At 44.9% G+C, this 17,250-nt stretch overlaps 1 protein-coding gene across 12 annotated transcripts in view; it reads left to right on the forward strand.

Moving 5' to 3' along the window:
* LOC118507611 (capping protein inhibiting regulator of actin dynamics) overlaps positions 1-17,250 on the forward strand; it is a 96,675-nt gene that overhangs the window by 13,565 nt on the left and 65,860 nt on the right. For 10 of the 12 annotated variants that reach the window (XM_036046308.1, XM_036046314.1, XM_036046312.1 and 7 more), the window contains one exon: positions 15,918-15,929. The exons of the other annotated variants lie outside the window; for them this stretch is intronic. In XM_036046308.1, the coding sequence (XP_035902201.1) occupies positions 15,918-15,929 (12 nt within the window). The remainder of the gene's footprint in view (positions 1-15,917; positions 15,930-17,250) is intronic. 12 annotated transcript variants of the gene reach the window in all.

The following is a 17,250-nucleotide window of genomic DNA, read 5'->3' on the forward strand; positions in this document are numbered from 1 at the left end:
TCGGGAGCTTGTTTGTGAGGTCTCTTCGAGCTCCATTCTACAGCTTTTTGGTGAAAGTTGCACCTGTTGCTGGACATATGCTGCACTTCAAAGCCCGGCGTGGGATGGAGCGGGCCGAGAATCATGAAGTTCGGGTTGGGTGCTTAGATAACGGCATCTGGCTGGTACCGACCAACTCCCATGAGCCATTCCCGCTGTCTAATGAAGTATCGGGGAACTGTGGGTGGCGCTAATGAAGTCAGAAGTGAAGCTCGCCAAGACCTCATCAAACTTCGGGATCTTTATATTTCCGCCTTTTGGGGATGTTGTTGGGGAATCAAAGATCGTCATAAGAAGTGCACTCGGGTGTATCGAAGGTGTGCGCATGTTGACGAGCAAACAAACGGCTCAAGATCACGATTACCTGGCGGGAGCTCCGGCAATCGTTAGACATCTGGAGATGTGTTTGTTTTACTAACGAAATAAAACACCGACTATTTGGTGAAGCTGTAACTCTTGAGGAGCTGTATTGTCGAACCGGTTACAGGCTACAGGTGGACTTGAACCCATCATTGTGTTCTTTTTATGGACCTCGTTCACACATCATAAGTTTTTACTAAACCTTTGAAACGAGAGGATCAAAGGAGTTTTATGATCTGTTTTTAACAATCTTTTCTAATGAACGATGTCTTACGAGAATTATGCGAAAATCAAGTTAAAGCACAGACAAATCCTTTGTGTCGAAGCTTTTTTGTGACGCTCATAAATTTCTAAAGTATATGACATATGACCACTCCACTTAAAGTCCTGCAGAATGGGCTGGCAAAAAGAAATCTGTCAACGATTGTCGGCGACTTCGAAGTTGACTTAGAAATAGGGGATCTTCTCAGGCCTCGTGAGCTTTTTATGTCATTCGTCTTGTCGTCTTCCAGACCTTTCTGTCGGTAAGAATGATGATCTCACGTACAATTTCCATATCCCACGTCGGATTCTGCACGTTTAACCAATTCATTTGGAAGTCATCCAGTGTGTGTGTGTGGAGCGTGTTTAAGAGCCGAAGGTTGGCTTTCGTCTAATAGCACCAAGATTTAAATACCTTACGCTGAGTAATTTATGCGTTTCTTCTCACCCGTGCTATGTATAGATAGGTTTCCCAAAAACCGTACGCTGGATGGACTTCTTGAGCAGGGAACCGGCTACCTAAGTGTGTAAATGTCACGGCTCCGAACAAAGCATGGCGAACGATTGGAGAAAGATTTTTTCGTCGCCCGGCTGGCTATCTTGTTGGATATTGGAGTTGTCTATAGGTGTCCCAAAAATCGACAGCCAGGCCTTAGTGTGCGTGTGTGTGTTGAGAAAATAGGAAGATTAATAGCTGCACTTGGCTCTCGTTCTTCTTGGTTCGCCGGAATTCGGAATACGGAAGATACCTCTGGAGGAGTCAACCATTTCACCACTTGCGTTAAGGTTTCGTTTGGTGATTTTGTATCGCTGTTTCGATTTGATGCAGAAAATCGTATTAGCATAGCTTATTTAGTGCGAAGCCTATCGATTGGCTGTCCACTGTTGGTGGCGGCGATCACAAATGGTGGTTGCAGTGGCGTCAACATTCTTGGACAGAGGAAGTAAGGATTAGTCAAATTAGCCTAGAATACAGCGAAGCTTTAAAAGCATAGAGACTCGAAGATGCACATTGAGATACAATGGTGATCGTTGGATTAAAATGATTAGTTTAGACATTTCAGAAGTCTTGGATGAGCTTTTCCAGGTCCCAAAGTGTATCCAAAAGTTGGTGTGATAGGTCCGAATTCCTAAGATATAACTTTAGAAGTGGAAGCATTCTCTCGGAGGAAACTATCATGAGTCACAGACAAATCGACTACAATCAGAGTACTTTAGGTCGTGTGGGCTGCTTCTGTTGCTTTTCGTAACCGCTTTGGCAATCAATGACATCCAAAGGTCAGAATTAGTCATCGCATTATAAGCATAGCCCGGGGTTTAGCATGAGTCCGACAAGCTAGACCGTCGCATACATCTATACAAACACGCATCATCCGTTATGTGTGGGAGAAGAATGCTCCACAACGTAACGCACGTTTGACAGCTTGAAGGCGTTGTTTGTGTTTGTAGTTGTGTTGTGTTGATTCGTTTGCTGTTTCTATTGCGTAAACATGGGCAATAAAAATAAAAAGCCATGTTTTGGTAAGCACACACACACACACACACACAAGACGGCAACTTTATCCTTTCGTTTGACAGAAGATCCTCATTATGTTGCGTGGCTAACCCACGCCCCACCGAGGATCGGGTGTCACACGGTAGTGTTTTTTATGACTAACCGAGGGACGATTTGTTTTGAAGATCGCATCGACAGCTCGAGAAATGCATTTCGTGCGTGCACAGTTGCATCACATTCCTTCACGATGGCGAACAGCCCACACGAAACACGGTCGCAGAGGTTAAACAGTGAGCGCTTTGACTTGACGCGATCATTGTGCGATCGAGTTTTACCGTCGCCGGCGCAGAGTACGTTCGATTTCTAATTTTCTCTTCATTTTGGCGCCCATCGAAAAGACGTCAGTTTTATGACCACTGCCTGTGAGCCGACATCCTTTTTGCACGCAGTGGGTGATGGTGGGGTGGGGGGGGAGGTGGTGGTCCACACACAGTTTATGTGGGACAGAGCAGCGGGCTCATTAAACTCGGATTCGGTAAAGAGCGGCCACGAGTTACGGTGCGGTAATCTCTTAATACTTATCCGAATTTATTGCTGCTGCAACAGCCGATCGGCTTCGGTGGACCTGGCTGGGGCATTAAAACCAATTCCGTCCACTTATTCGATTGGTTTCTTCTCGCGGAAAGCCGCGACTTGCATTCGATCTGTTTTTCGTTTCCTTTTTGACACGCCCAACCACTGACGCCGCGCACACACTATCGGCCTAGCCAATATATACGTAGTGTTGTGTGCTAATTTAATTATCCTCGACTGGCAAAGGAATTGGAATGGTAAGGGAAAGGAATGAAAAAGCCTATCATCAGCACTACACAATGGTCGTCGTCTGGCCTTCCTATTCGATTATCTGCTGTTTATTTGGTGTCTGAAAACGCTTCGATCGCTTGCACAGGAATACCCACACTCGACCGGACCGTTGCATTCGTTCGTTGGCTAAAGCTGAGATTAAGTTGGATCGATAGGATTGGATAAATATAGAGAGAACGGGATACTATTTTCTGATCATCGGATTCGATCGCATCAAATCCCGCCCGACCCGGCGTACTTTAAATCAGTGTATAACAAACGAGAATGGGTTTAATAAAAATAGTCATAAAAATGTATTTATATTTCATTCCTAATGACTTTCTCCACTAAAACACTAATCGTTTCAGCAAACAAATGCCAACTGCCTCCATTCTTTCATTCGTTCTCTTCATTTTTGCTTCAGGCAAATAATTGCACTATGAATATTCATGGTCAAGGGACAAAAAAAAAGCGTCTGATTGCATACCCGCGAGCGAGAGAGCGAGCTAGCGAACTTTAATGTAATATTTATAAAACTCACCTGCTAACAACGTGAAGCGCACTGAATTTAAATTAAACATTACCCAGTCGAGTGTGTGTGTGTCTGCTTTTTTTTTCACCGGGCACTGTCGACGAGTAACGGCAGGTAACGCCGGCTTGTAACGGTTAATCACTCGAACGCTGCAGATTAAATTTATGCACATCGCTCGGTACCTACAGCGTGAGGTGTCGCGGACCACATTAAGGCGCGAGAAGTATGTTCCGGTGAGGGAAAAATGACGTCATGTCGGGTTGTCAGAAATTATTCCCTCCGAGTTGACCTATTTCCTGCATGGGTTGTTGTCTCCTTTACTTTGTTATATTTAATTCTGGATGGTCCAGGCCCCGATGGTTGATAAACAAATTACATTAAACCATACACACCCCTCGATAGTTTTCTAGTTTCGCAATGTTGTGAGCGGACAACACTAATTATGCTGGATTAGCTAATAGGATGGAGGGTGTGCAGGAGGGTCTAATATTCATAAGTGCTTTCGTGAAGCTATTTATGAGGCGGAAGTATGGCACAGTTTTTTTTTCCATAACTATGAATGTTTATTTTCCTACTGCATGATGAGTAAATTGTAGTTTGTGTGTGTGTGTGATGTTTTAATCTGACAGCTGAGCGTTGAAATTCGCTTTAAGGTATTTCCAACCGTCGTTAGCAAGATAATGGCGGTGACGATGCGCCATGATTCACTTACCCTTTAAATAGTGAAAAATCTAATAGATAGAGTGATGTTTGACGTAATTTGGAAGAATTTGATGTAAAAAACTATACACCCTTGAGGGATCAAAATGTTATGAAAATTTTTATTTTTAAAGTTAGAAATCCTGGTTCTGATAAGATACTTTAAGCTAGACATTAATCTGCAGGATAATACTAAATTTTGAAGAAAGCTCTCCGAAGATTCTCCAGAGATACAATCAAGCATTTATTCTACGCCCAGCTGATTAGTCTGACGCAGGCGCCCTGCTGCTACGGGACTGCCAGGACCATTGTAATTAAAGACATAAATCAGACCAACCGTAATATATGCCGCAAAGTCGTGTGCCGCCATGTTTGGGGTCAATATTGGGAAAACCTTGCTGTACGTATTGGCGACACTTCCTTAAGTGTCTGCCCAGTGGCCACGCGATCGATGCCATGCGGAAAATAAATGTACCTCCCTTGGAGGCCCTGTCCGCATGAGCACGTGAGGTCACGAACTGTCTGTTTGCGCGCTTACGTCACTGTTCGGAAATGCCACCAATGTTTCCCAGCGTTTTTCCTCCTCCCCAACCAAAGACCAGAGTATAGGATGTTGACTCATAAAACATTTTCTTGCTTCAGATTTCGAACCGCAATTTTCATCAAGAAAATCATCGAACTATGAGTATCTGGCCCCGAGTACCGAACGTGAGGATCTTTTTATAACTTTCGGAAGAGCATGAGATGCCGCGTACCGTGGCGTAGGGCTAGAACTAAAGAAGACATTTGAAGTTTGAAGCCGTCGCCACGTTGTCTGCCCAGCGAGAAAAGTGACACCACCGGCAGGGTAACAAACTCAGCGAATGTGTAATAAAATACGCGCAAAATAACTCGCCGCAAGCCTGGTTTGCGATGCAAATCACGTCCAGCCAGCCGTTGAGCGTAGTTGATTGCGGCTTTGGCGAAAAGACGGAAGAAATCGAACCTCCAGGAAGGTCTGCCACCAGCTAGCCGTTTCACGTCGTGGCGCTGGATGACCCGCCGCAAGGCACTTTTTGGTGTGCCGCCGACACCGAAGAATATGAGATACACGTCGGGTGGTTAGGCGTTTTTGCCGACGTGGAAGCAAATGGCACACGACGACGCTGCTTGGAAAGCAATCAATATATACGTGACCGTGTGTGTGTGTGTGTGTGTGGGGGGGGGGACAATCGGCCTTTGGCGAAGCCTTAAAGTTGGACCGATAGAAGACGATCTCGGCTAATCGTGATGGGAGTCGGCAGTACGTTTTACTGCTTGTTGTGGCAGGTTTCTTACTCTTGCTGCTACGTTTCGTGGTCGGACGTGCACGTAATTGGTGAGCAATGCGTCCGAATACCGTTGAAGATATTACATCATTTATAAATTGGCAAACGTTACCGAGGCAGAGGCAGGATTTATTTGGGGGCGATGACTGAAGTGCGTGCCAAGCGATTAGTTCCCTAACTGACAGTAGGCATCACTTCATTTGTTTTTCTGAAGCTTTCGATAGGAAGAGCGTTTTTTTTAATGAAAATAATTCAAAGTTATTCAGTCACGAATGTGAGTTCCTACAAATCCTAAAAAAGCTATTTGGTGAAAGTTTTGTCTTTATTGAAAACCGAACCGAAAGATAGGAACGGCCATGTGGATGGATCGGAATGGTGTGCAGCAAATGCTTTCCGTACACAATTGTATGCCATTTGATCTGAAACGCCTTTCGCCGATAGCCCCCGTGCCCAAAGCGACTGTGAAGTACACGCATGACATAGAAAACCGTGGGGCCAGGGGCTGTGTATTTGGCCATTTTTGGTTTGAAGTCGTTGCATGCGCTTTTTTCCACCCCATTTTCTCTATTTTTGGTTAAGGTTAAGAGAGTGGACCAGGCCATCCTATTGGAAAGGAGGAAACAGCATTGCGGTGGTACAAACACACCGATACACGCACACACGTACAGCCATAGACAATTTGGCGAATGGGTCAAATTTCCTTCCCACCGAAATGCATTGAGGTTTCCGTTGTTCGGCTTTCGATTCACCGAAGCTGCATGGGGAAATACATAGAGCTGAGAAATGTTTACTACTGCAGCGCTCTCGAGGAACTTGGCTGGACTTTCTCGGATGCATATCTTGTTCGTCCAAATTGGGGGGCGCAATGGCGCAGAGAGCGTGCATTTTCGATTTGCCGACCGGGTTTGTTGGTGAGGTCTTGGAGAGTGTCCGTGGATTATGCTGATGCTAATCATGATAAATTGATGATTTTTGGGGAAATTTTCCGCACTCAAAGCTGCGGACAAGATGGACGTGTTCCACACTACGGAAGGCTAATGCGTTTGTGGAGCTTTGTTTGAAAAGCATAGGAGAGGTCTGAAGTCTTTAATGTCTTCAATAGTCAGGAGTGCGACATGTTTATTGCTGGTACCTCTGTTTGACGTCAGTTCATAAAAGCAATCAAAATCTTGCCACAAAGCTAGACAAAGTCATCCGACTACATCCCAAAGTACCTTGCAGAAAATTGAAATCAATCCTTTGACTTGTTTTGAAGTTCGCGGTATGTTGTTGTACATCCAGCACCAGTGTAAGACGATATCTTGCCGTTTTTTCGGTGACTTTTATTATTATCTTGCAATATAAACTTTTCCAATTTACCTCGCCGGTGGATTATTGAAACAAAAGACGTTATCTTACTCCATCTTGCTCTCACCCAGCTTGTATCACACCGAGAAATCACATTTAACCTTGCCTCCCAAATGCTTCTCCGGATGTGTACATCCACAACAACACGGCGTGGAATGTTGTGCCATCATACCTTTTCGTGTCTCATACTTTCTACGCTCTCCGGTCTGATGTGGAAGATGCAAATTTAATACTTTTGCCACTCGGCAAGACACTCGGTGAGGTTAACCTTGTTTGGATAATGTTGCGAATGAACCTTTTCGTAACGAACTCCTCGGTCCTGTCAATTGGACCCGCCCGGGGATGGTGATGATGGCGCAGTGCCGGTTTTGCGTTGAGATTCTGCTGAGAAGACCGCAACGGAAATAATGTGGTTGGCTTAGGCTTTCATTTGCTAAGTGAAGCTTTGCTTTTGGGAGTTTCATTTCTGTATAAAAGTTTGTTAAATAAATTTGATAGAGTAACGAAGATATCCATAGAAAAGCGAGAAGTCAAAAAAGTACAATAAATTGAATAACCGTCCGTTGGCACGAGCATCGCTGACCTTGCGAAATTCCGATCTTGGTGGTAGATCTGCAAGCGTGACCCTACCCTAACATAAATCATGCTGTACATGACACGGTTTTGTGCCCTTTTAGTCTCCAATATTTCAGCCACGTAAATAAAATCCACTACACCCTTTTGTATGCCAAAATCTCCTGTCGATAAAGAGACTGGAGCAGGACTCTTCATAATGAACCAACTTGCAAAGCTGCCACATCGAAGTTGTTGTGATTTGCTACGCCTATCATGATGTTGGTATTAAGCTACCAGAGCTACAACCACACCGGTTCGCTTCACTGTTACATGGTCGGGTTGTTCAGAGGGACAGGCAACTAATAGACGGTGACGTCATTTTTACGAGCGTTACCTCATACGCCCGATGGTTCGCGATAGTACAGTCAGTTGCAGATTCTGACGATGGATGTGTGTGCTGCTGGGTATGTCTTTTGTCGCTGTGGTGGTGGTGGTGGTGGCGGCGTGTATCTGTCATACACACGCACACCAGTTCGAGCGTCCTTGGATGTAGATCATGCTGTGCGTGCCAGCATAAAATCATTTCCGTCTATTGTGTTGTGCATTGTGCTGGGTTGTGTAGTGTACGCTTCTGTAAATGAACTCTATGCTTACGGAAATAGGAGGCGTGTGTCAAGGTAACACTCATGAGTCATGATGAGTTGTTTTGTATTCTTGGTCTGCTTTTCGTAGATCAGTTTTAACAGTATGTATTACACTAATCTCTAGTAGTTTATGTCGTCTTGCTGGTCCTTAATAAAACAATCGTCTTAATGTCGGCCAAGTACTGGTGTCATAAAATGTTCTATCACGTCACCATTAATACGCCGCTCTGGATGTATTTGTGCGCATCCAAGAACCGATCTGTTTAAAAATAAAACCCATCGAATTCTCTGGCAGACAGTCAGACAGACGGTCGGGACATTCGGCGGCGGCCTACCCATCACAGTGCGACACAGTGTCGCGCTAACGTGTGCCCGTCGTAGGCAACTCGGTGGAAAATCTTGCCGGTCGCTATCCGGAACGAAGGAATGTGTACGGAAACAGTAGCACCGTTGAAGAAGCTCCACTCGGCTCGGAGGGTTTTTCCTGCTTCACGCGCTTTTGGTTTTCAGACCGTACTTTCACTCCCCGTGCGGTGGTAGCAGCGTCATCGTCGTGCTGCACACAAGGAATATGGAGTATGTGAATTTTCCAATCGCTGTTCCGCTCGCTGCTATATCGTCGTCAGCTTCGTCACTTGCTGGCTTTCTTTTGTTGCGGTGCGGCTCTGTTCCACTTTTCCACCCGTTGGAGCAGTGCGTGGAAATATTGGACCCCAAAGCGTTGGTGCGTTGGTTTGCATGCTCTGGGAAAATATTATTTTCGTCCCGTACTCGACACTCTCCGCTTGTTGAAAATGTGACAAAGGAAATCGAGAGAACGGTCGTATGTGAGCGTGTGTTGGGCGATGCTGCATGGGGAGGTCTTTCGGTAGTTTGAGCTATATATAGTTCCGTTGTCAGTGCATGCCAATGGGAATGCAGCGTTGCATGTGCACGCCGGAATGCTGCACCATGTGCCGGCCACTGCTGGTTGTGTGTGGCGAACAGAGAGCGATGGGCCCGTTGTGTGCGGGGGTTTGTTGGTCGTGTTGGTGCGCTCCTGTGGTCCGATGAATCGAGCGCATGAAAGGCGTAGAATATCTCTGGTTTAGCAGTGTCACGATGCTCAATGGATCTTAAATGAAATTATGTTTGGTCATGATGACACTGGAGATCTAAAGCTTCTGACAAAAGCCAAGCGGTCTTCGTGAAGTTACTGAATTTCGTATCAAAATGCTACTCGATTTTAAATTTCTCTGTTGGAAGTCAAAATTATAATTTTCCCCTGGCACTAAACCCTTTATCGCTTGACAACGCATGGAGGCAAAAATTGGAGCAGCCAGCAATTAGCACTGCTCGGACTTGCACACGTGACACAATAAAAAAAAGTTTAGCACAAGGAACCGGCCACGATTTTTTGCGCTCGCATTCGATAATGCACTCGAGAACGCTCCAAGGCACGTTGCAAACGATTACTTGCTAATCATTTGACTATGACAACAATGGTGGACACCTCCAGCCTTTTTGTGGTCGTCAGTAAATTATATCTCTCTGATAATGCTGCGTGTCATGTGATAGCATCCTGCACAACACCCGATGTCTTTTCGAAGGGGAAAAAAGGTTTGTATCAGAATTGGACAACATACAACACACTAGACGTTGGTGCTAATCGGGAAAGCATGACATCATAGTTTGAGGGAAAATTGCGCACCAGCTAGAGCATCACAGAGATGGATTGCGCCTATCCATCCATGCGCATCGTCGTTCACCTTGCTCGCGTAAAATGTACCACGTACACAGCGTCTTTCAACGTTTCTCTGCCCTGGTGTGCGTGCCTGTGTACGAATGCAGGGTAATGATCACATTTGAAGATTAGATGCTGACGTTCGACGTCAGGCGATGCGGTACGTCCCTCTCTCTCTCTCTAGCGCGGACTTCCGCCACCGTGCTGTGCTGCCCCTGGCGTTAACTGTCACCTTGTGGACCTCGCCAGGTCACGGTGTATAAAACCCAGCGCGTCACGAGCGGTTCTTTGTCCGCCTAGAAGAACAACCCAATCGACAAGTCGTCCAGGGGGTCCGGTCAATTTGATGTAGCGGAAGAGACGAAGTACACACAATTAAACGGTTCCCTATCTTGCGTGGGTGTTTTTGTGTCACTTTGTGTGTCGTCGTGTCGTCGGCTGTGTGGATATGGGTAAAAGTGTCACGACTAGCCTCTGCCGAACCGAAACATGCAACGTTTCGTTGTCACATTTTCGCAGAGCCCCGAGACCTGTCTTGAGAGACAGGTGATGCGTCCCGGTGTGTCAGTCGGCCAATTCGGACGACACACGCACACGGGCACGAAACAATGACCATGTCGAACGGGGTCTCTTCCTGCGGGTGGTTTTTTGCGCGAAAATATAAATAAAACAAAAGACTCAGGCGCATAGACGAGAGTCGGAAAAGGGAGGATGGCGTCAAACATGGCGTTCGAGGGAAAGGGTTTGACCGAGATTTGAATCTGAATGAACAAAGCCGGTCGACTGTGCAAGCCCCGGCAACAAGCTCCTCTACCCCCGGTTGGATGTGGCGTGGTCATGGCCATCGCAAACCATGACGATTCGTTGAAGGCGTTACCACTCTCCATAGTGTTCTGCTCCTCTGCTGGCTTCAGTATTGAACGTGTTCTAACTTTTGGCTGGTCCCAAAGTTCGCTATACCCGAATCCTAGTTTTACGTTTTTGGAGGTTGTGGCCATGCTTGATAAGTAGAGCTGAGGTCTCTGTACTGTAGCCGACCTAGTCTATGCCTCAAGCGTAGACATGAATGACGCTTCTCCGCCTATGCGCCATATTTGGAAAGTTCGGCAGAATGGGGTTGATGATAAACGATCAAATACAATTTATTCGCTACTCTTGAACAAGCGATCGAAGCGAGTTGTGCGAGCGAAAAACCTTACGATAGACAACTACGAGGCGCCGCCTTATCCTACTATCGGTTTGCCAATGTCTGCCGGCGTAAGATCCGTGCCCAGTTGATGATGACCCCCGGTGAGAAAGAATAGACCAAAAAGGAGAGCACGTTGAGTTCCCTTTTGGCAAGAATGGTTTGACGTCGTCTGGCGCGGCGTCTACTGCGTGTCGGTTCAGCTGATCTATGTCCGTCACTGTCACTGGGAACATGGGATTTGGCAACGGAGCGATGGCTCTGTGTGTACTGTGGCCCATTCAAACTGTAAATCGATAAATTTTCACTTCCTGACATTCCATCTTTCTTCAGTGGGTCATACTTAACCGAGGTGTGTCAGTGGTAGTGTCCGTCCCACCCGAAACCTCTTGCCAGATATATGGAGTAGTTTTCCTGCAACCTATTCAAGCACGGTGGAAAACATCCATATAATTTCCACAACCGTCTAACTTCGTCCCCCCCCCCCCTCCCGGATCTTTGGCTCTTTTGATTCCGTTTTGTGTAGGACTTTTGCCAACTCGGTCGAAATCACACCTCCCCAAATAGGTCCACCGTCGTCGGCAAGTTTTGTTGGTTCGCTGTGGACCATCGTAAGCAGCGGTGCATTATAATTTGATAGTTTCCAGCCCTTCGCCCAGGTGGGTTAGGGTTATTTATTGTTAGCCCCGAGCCGGAAGCCGGAAAATAAAAATAGACTATCCGCTTTCCTGTCTTCCGGGGCGCCCTCCTCGCACGCGGTAATAATTTGCGTATTTTGAATTCCCTTTGGCTGGTACGGATGCGTCTGGTGGTCTGGTGTTTCAGTGTAGTGAGCTGCGAAGAAAGGGTGAACCATCGTTGGTAAAAAGCCGGCCAAATCCGGCAGCCCCCTGATGGGTGAACTTGCAAATTAAGTCGTCCATCTTCTGTGGAGTCCATAGGCGCTCTCTGTTGCTGCAGTTGCGTGTGATGAGGGTTTTGGATAGCTCTGTTTTTTTTTTGTTGGCTTTGGTTCAAGATTATAAGATTGTGGTACGGCGCTAATGTGTCGGTGGTTGGCTGAAAGCTTTGCACCAAAGGTGTGAAAAAGGTTAGCAGCGTTTGCCACTCTCGCGGACGTTAATCATGGACGGATGTGGAATGAAAAATTAATTGTTTACAGTTGACATTTGCATAGAGGCTTATGGAATGTGGCGGGATTACCTGGCTCCTTGCTGTTCTGAATCTCACAATCAATCCGTACTGAGCAATTTAAATTCGAATCGTTGCTAATATTGATTTTTTTATTCTCTCATTTTAGGTAAGTCTATCTACTTTTCAACACCAACCAACCGTGACATTTGGAAACAGTTGAAGAAATTTGGAAGAATGAAAGGCAACTGCCGACTGCAAAAGCAATTAACGATCTGCGATCGAACAATGATTTATAGATAGTAGAATTAATACGATAATTATAAGAAATAATTAAACATATAACAAACAAGGGGCGGCGTGGTGGTAGATGGGACAGCAGCGTCGGTTTTCACGTGGCGGGACCGGTGTTCAAATCTCATCTGGGCCGTTCCCCCATAGTCACGACTGACTGTCCAAGCATAGGGTATAAAAAAATCAAGTATGCTAGTAATGGCAGGCATGACCTAAGAGGTCGTTAGGCCAAGAAAGAATAATCAAACAAATTAATATCAGGTGTACAGCACAATCGATGATAGATTAGCATATCAATAGTGATTCAGCAACGTGGTATAGTAGGTTTAGTAAACCATGGCCAGAATTACTTAGCAGGTCGTGATTGCAAAATGATTTTTTGTAGCATTTATATATAGTATAGTATATTAAGTATAGTTAATCTATAAAAATGAATACTATATAGCCAAAGAAATTTTATAAAACGTATGGGCTTTAATTTGTGGGACTGTCACATACAGTTTAAGCTACGTATTATGTAGTTAAAGCTAGCATAAATATAAGCCATAATGTAAGAAAACGCGGTTGAGGCGGTCCGGTGGCCGAGACGATAACGGCGCGGGTCTTCACATAATAGGACCGGGGCTCACATCCCAGCCAGACCGCCTCCCCGTACGTAGGGCTGACTACTTTATAACGGGTAAAATTAAGTCACAGAAAGTCAGAAATGGCAGGCCGAGACCTCTCGAGGTTGTAGTGCCAAGGAAGAAGAAGAAGAAGAGTAAGAACTCGACTTAAAACGGGTAAAGCAAATATAGCATAGAAAACTGAATAATAATAGCAGATGTTCAATAATCTCTATAGTCAATCATTTTGGGCCGGTCCGTTTGGCCTAGCCGGTCTTCACAAGGCAGAACCGGATATCCCATCCCATCCAGACCGCCTTCCCATACATAGATAGGACTGTTTATCAAGTCAGGACCAGGAATTCTCTAGAGTTTGTATAGCCAAATAAGAATAAGTTAATAATTACTGTTTTAGTTTAAATTACTAATTTGACGTAGCGAAGGTATTTTTGTAAAAAAAAATCATTCTTTTGCTTTTTGGCGTTCCGGATGGAAACACACATTCTACAAAAAACCGTTTAAGTTAAAAAAGCATGTTTGTAAGCAAATTATGTAGTGACAGAATTCAGGAAAGAGACCTCGCTTGAGTAGGTTGCAAGCTCGTAGAGTTTTTGCTGCTATACTGATTTAAAGTATCTACTATCTGCAACCATGTAAGGAAATGTGAGCTGCGTTAGATAGTTTAATATCTATTTCGAATACGTGACAGTGTACAGCACAGCTAGTGCCTTATGGTAAATAATGTTCGCATTATTCTAGGGTCTTTGAAACCTGTTTAAGTTAAAGAGCTCAATGACAATCGCGTTTAACGCACGTGCAGTAACCACGAATAGCAAGAATATCGAAGAAAGGAATGTTATCTTAAAGGTATCTTTTTTGCTTTGATTTTAGGCTCACGCCATACCATGTGCCTTTCTCAGATAAATGATTTTTATGAGAATGATTCAAAGCAGCTTTTTGTAGACGAATAACAGTAACGCATTGGTCAAAAATAAGGCCAAATTTGTCTATTTATGCCTCATCGCATGTAGTAATGTGTGAAATTGTCTATTAGCCTCAAGGTGCAAATTGATCTCATCGCGGAATCGTCAATTTCGCACAATTGTCTTGGCATTCAAAATGCGAATGAGTCGAGACGTTAGCAACAAACCGAATCGATAGGAAAGTCCATGAAGTTGTTGACGAATCGACTGCTATTCCTAATAATGATGAAGGACTCATACGAAAAAAAAATTCAAATGTCATATTCAAGGATGACGACTGCAATTTACACCCCATCATAGCGATTCGTTCATTATGCGTAGAAAAAAAAAGTTTGTGACATAATTTTTGCCCTTAAAACACGAAGCAAATTAGACAAATAGGCGTGAAATGAAATGTTGAATCTGTTATGAGTGGTGACGTGACTGGCGGGAAGGTTAGGGTTTCTTCTATTTTTTTGAGATTTTAAATTGTTTGAGAAAGCTCAAAACGAATTGCTGGACGTGCTGGGCGATTAGTACCAGCCAACCAGATTTTTGTTGCGAGCGCAGATTCTTTTTAATACACACCTTCAAGGCTTGATAATTTGTGCCAGCGAGAGCAACATGTGATATGTATCATGTCTACCCTCTTCGAACATTCGTGAAGCGCCATGAGACTTGCCCTTACTGTGCATGTGCACCGAGCAAAGGTGCAGTGTATTTGTACACTTGCCGACAGCTGTCAGAAACGATTATCGTTATTTGCAAGTTTCCTATTACCCGCGGGTGGCGGTTTCCAGGATTGAGCGTTTGTCAGTCAGTGACTCCCTTAAATGGTAGAAACTTCATGCATGAGCGCTAAATTGGATAGCTTTTAGGGGGGGAGAGCACAGGGGTTTTGTTTTGTTCCCCCGCCGGCAACGAAGAGAAGATGCTAATGGGAAAGATAAACTGAAGCAGTCGGCATGAAAACCGGATATGCTCGCATTAGGACTGCACTTTGTCGCGATTAGACCGCGCTGAAGGAAAGTGTGTGCACTATTTTAATAAGTCATAATACTAAGACAAAATTGTAGAAGAATGCAAAGTCTCCGAGGAAAATATTTTACAAATCTTATTATTGTTAGAAATCGCTGCTACATATTAGCAAGAGGCGGGATGTTATGTAAATATCTGTTTACCGGTAGCAATCTATTATCACCTCCAGCACTGCTTCAGCGGTGTGTTTGAAACTAAGCTAGGAAGTGGCAACCTAATCGGATACGATAGTCGGAGGAACGGTCTTGGCGAGCAGGTTGACTGTTTTCCACCCAGGCGATTCATCCGACAGCTTACGAAACGTCGTTACACCCTTTACACCTGAATGAAGTCAAATTAGATATGCACTTCAAAGTAGCTACCTTGCCGCGTTCCCGTCATGATGATGGTGCATTTCTTGTGTGTCACGTGCTTTGCAGCTGGTCACGTCAAAACCGGCTTTTAGTAGCGTTGCTAGTCTAGTCGCACTGCCGTTGGGTGTTGCATGCAGAGGATAAAACTGCTTCTAGGGTACTGTGTTGGGGTATGAGACGAATGCGATTAACTTCCTCGATGATCGCCAGGCACCAGTTGATGGGACATTTTAACTTTAGGTGTAATTTAATGTTTCGTTCTGCTTACACCGAGCGTGGCCACCAGGGGAAACCGATCTCTTAAGCCATTTAATAATATCCGACAGGATGTCAATCTGTTTGTCTGTTAACGGGTGTAGGATGTCTAGTAGAAATTATCTCGTAAGAAATAGGATGCAATTAAGCAACAGACATAATTATGCGGCATTAGTGAAGGTATTAGTATCAAGAGTCTACTATTTAGTTGTAAGATTTCATCCGTTTCGAGTTTCCGTTACTGATTAAGATTGGCTAACATCTCATCATTTTCTCTTCTCGTTTCAGGAACAATAGAAGGTAAGTTGCAATCTCAATATGCCAACGCCACCCTAGAGCCTTTTTGCAAGCTAATCTCGCCTGATTAATGTTTAAATAAACATTTCGCCGTACAAAGCGTTAGCGTTTGCCGACAATAAGATACCGGCTTAAAGATAGGGAGAAAGTCGTTAAATTAAACGATGATCACTTGAAGGGAAATACGCCTCCAGGGTCCTCGAGTGCGCCTCGAGCCTAAAGTTCGGACGAAGATGGAAATCAATCACGAGTGAAACCGAACCGATTTAGGCAACGATACGCTTCCTTTTGTTTGATGTGTGTTTTGCCATGTATAAACCCTGCCGAAAAGCAACGCGGCAAATAATCACGTGATAGCCAACCCCAAACTGTCTACACTAAACGACGTCATGGTGCCTTTCTACCATCATCCGCTTGTTGGTGGGCTCGATGAATCTGTCGGCTTCAACCGGTAGCCCAATTTTACGGAAGCTTTTACTACACCCGAGTTCCCGGAGAGACCTCCGACGTTGATAGCGCTCCTCCGGACGTAGTACATAATCGGGGAATCCTTTTCATTGCCGAGGTGTGCGGATATTTTGATTGGCGAAAAGCAGCAGCCAATGGGTTCGCTACACGGGTTTCTTTCATTAATTTTGCGCAGCCAAAGCTGCCCACTGAAACTGACCACTTAATCCGTAACCCTTCACACGGGCTTAGGAGAAAGCTTTCGCTGCCCGTCGCTCGCCGTCTGTGGGGATCGATTTCTTTGATCGAAGCGGTTATGCGCTGCTCGTGGTGTGTGTTGTCGCCCTTCCGTCTTATTTTGTTTTGCGTTACGTGATATCCGCCTGAAGCGAGTCTTAGTGTGGATCTTGTGCGAACATACTCTGGAAGTACTTTTTGCATCTCCTTTTCGGTCGGATGGTGTACATATGGTTGGAATTATCGTAACCTGTGGATCTCGCATCCGGAGGTTCGTAGTCGTGTGCAGTGTGGCATCGTACGCGAGATAAAACCCTGGCTCGGGTGTGACCTAATGGGAACGGAAGTAAAGTTTCAAGCTTGCTTGAGAAGTAATATGGTGGCCGTGAAGTAATGCAACCGGTATATCCCACTCACGTACGAATCATAACCATTATGTGCACGAATGTCTTGAAAGTTGGGGAGAGTAACTTGAAGTTACAAGTGTCATTTCTAATATCCGTTCAAGAGTCCTGGTGAGCAGGAAGGGTGGACTTAAAGCAAGAAGTAAACTCTTTTTAAAGCTTGAAGCGTAGAAGGTTTTGAAATTGGGTATCAACTTTTGTAGATTAAACATTTTAACGCTAACACTATTATTGAA

Source organism: Anopheles stephensi, chromosome 2, assembly GCF_013141755.1.
Source record: "Anopheles stephensi strain Indian chromosome 2, UCI_ANSTEP_V1.0, whole genome shotgun sequence".
In the NCBI taxonomy this organism is placed as follows: domain Eukaryota; kingdom Metazoa; phylum Arthropoda; class Insecta; order Diptera; family Culicidae; genus Anopheles; species Anopheles stephensi.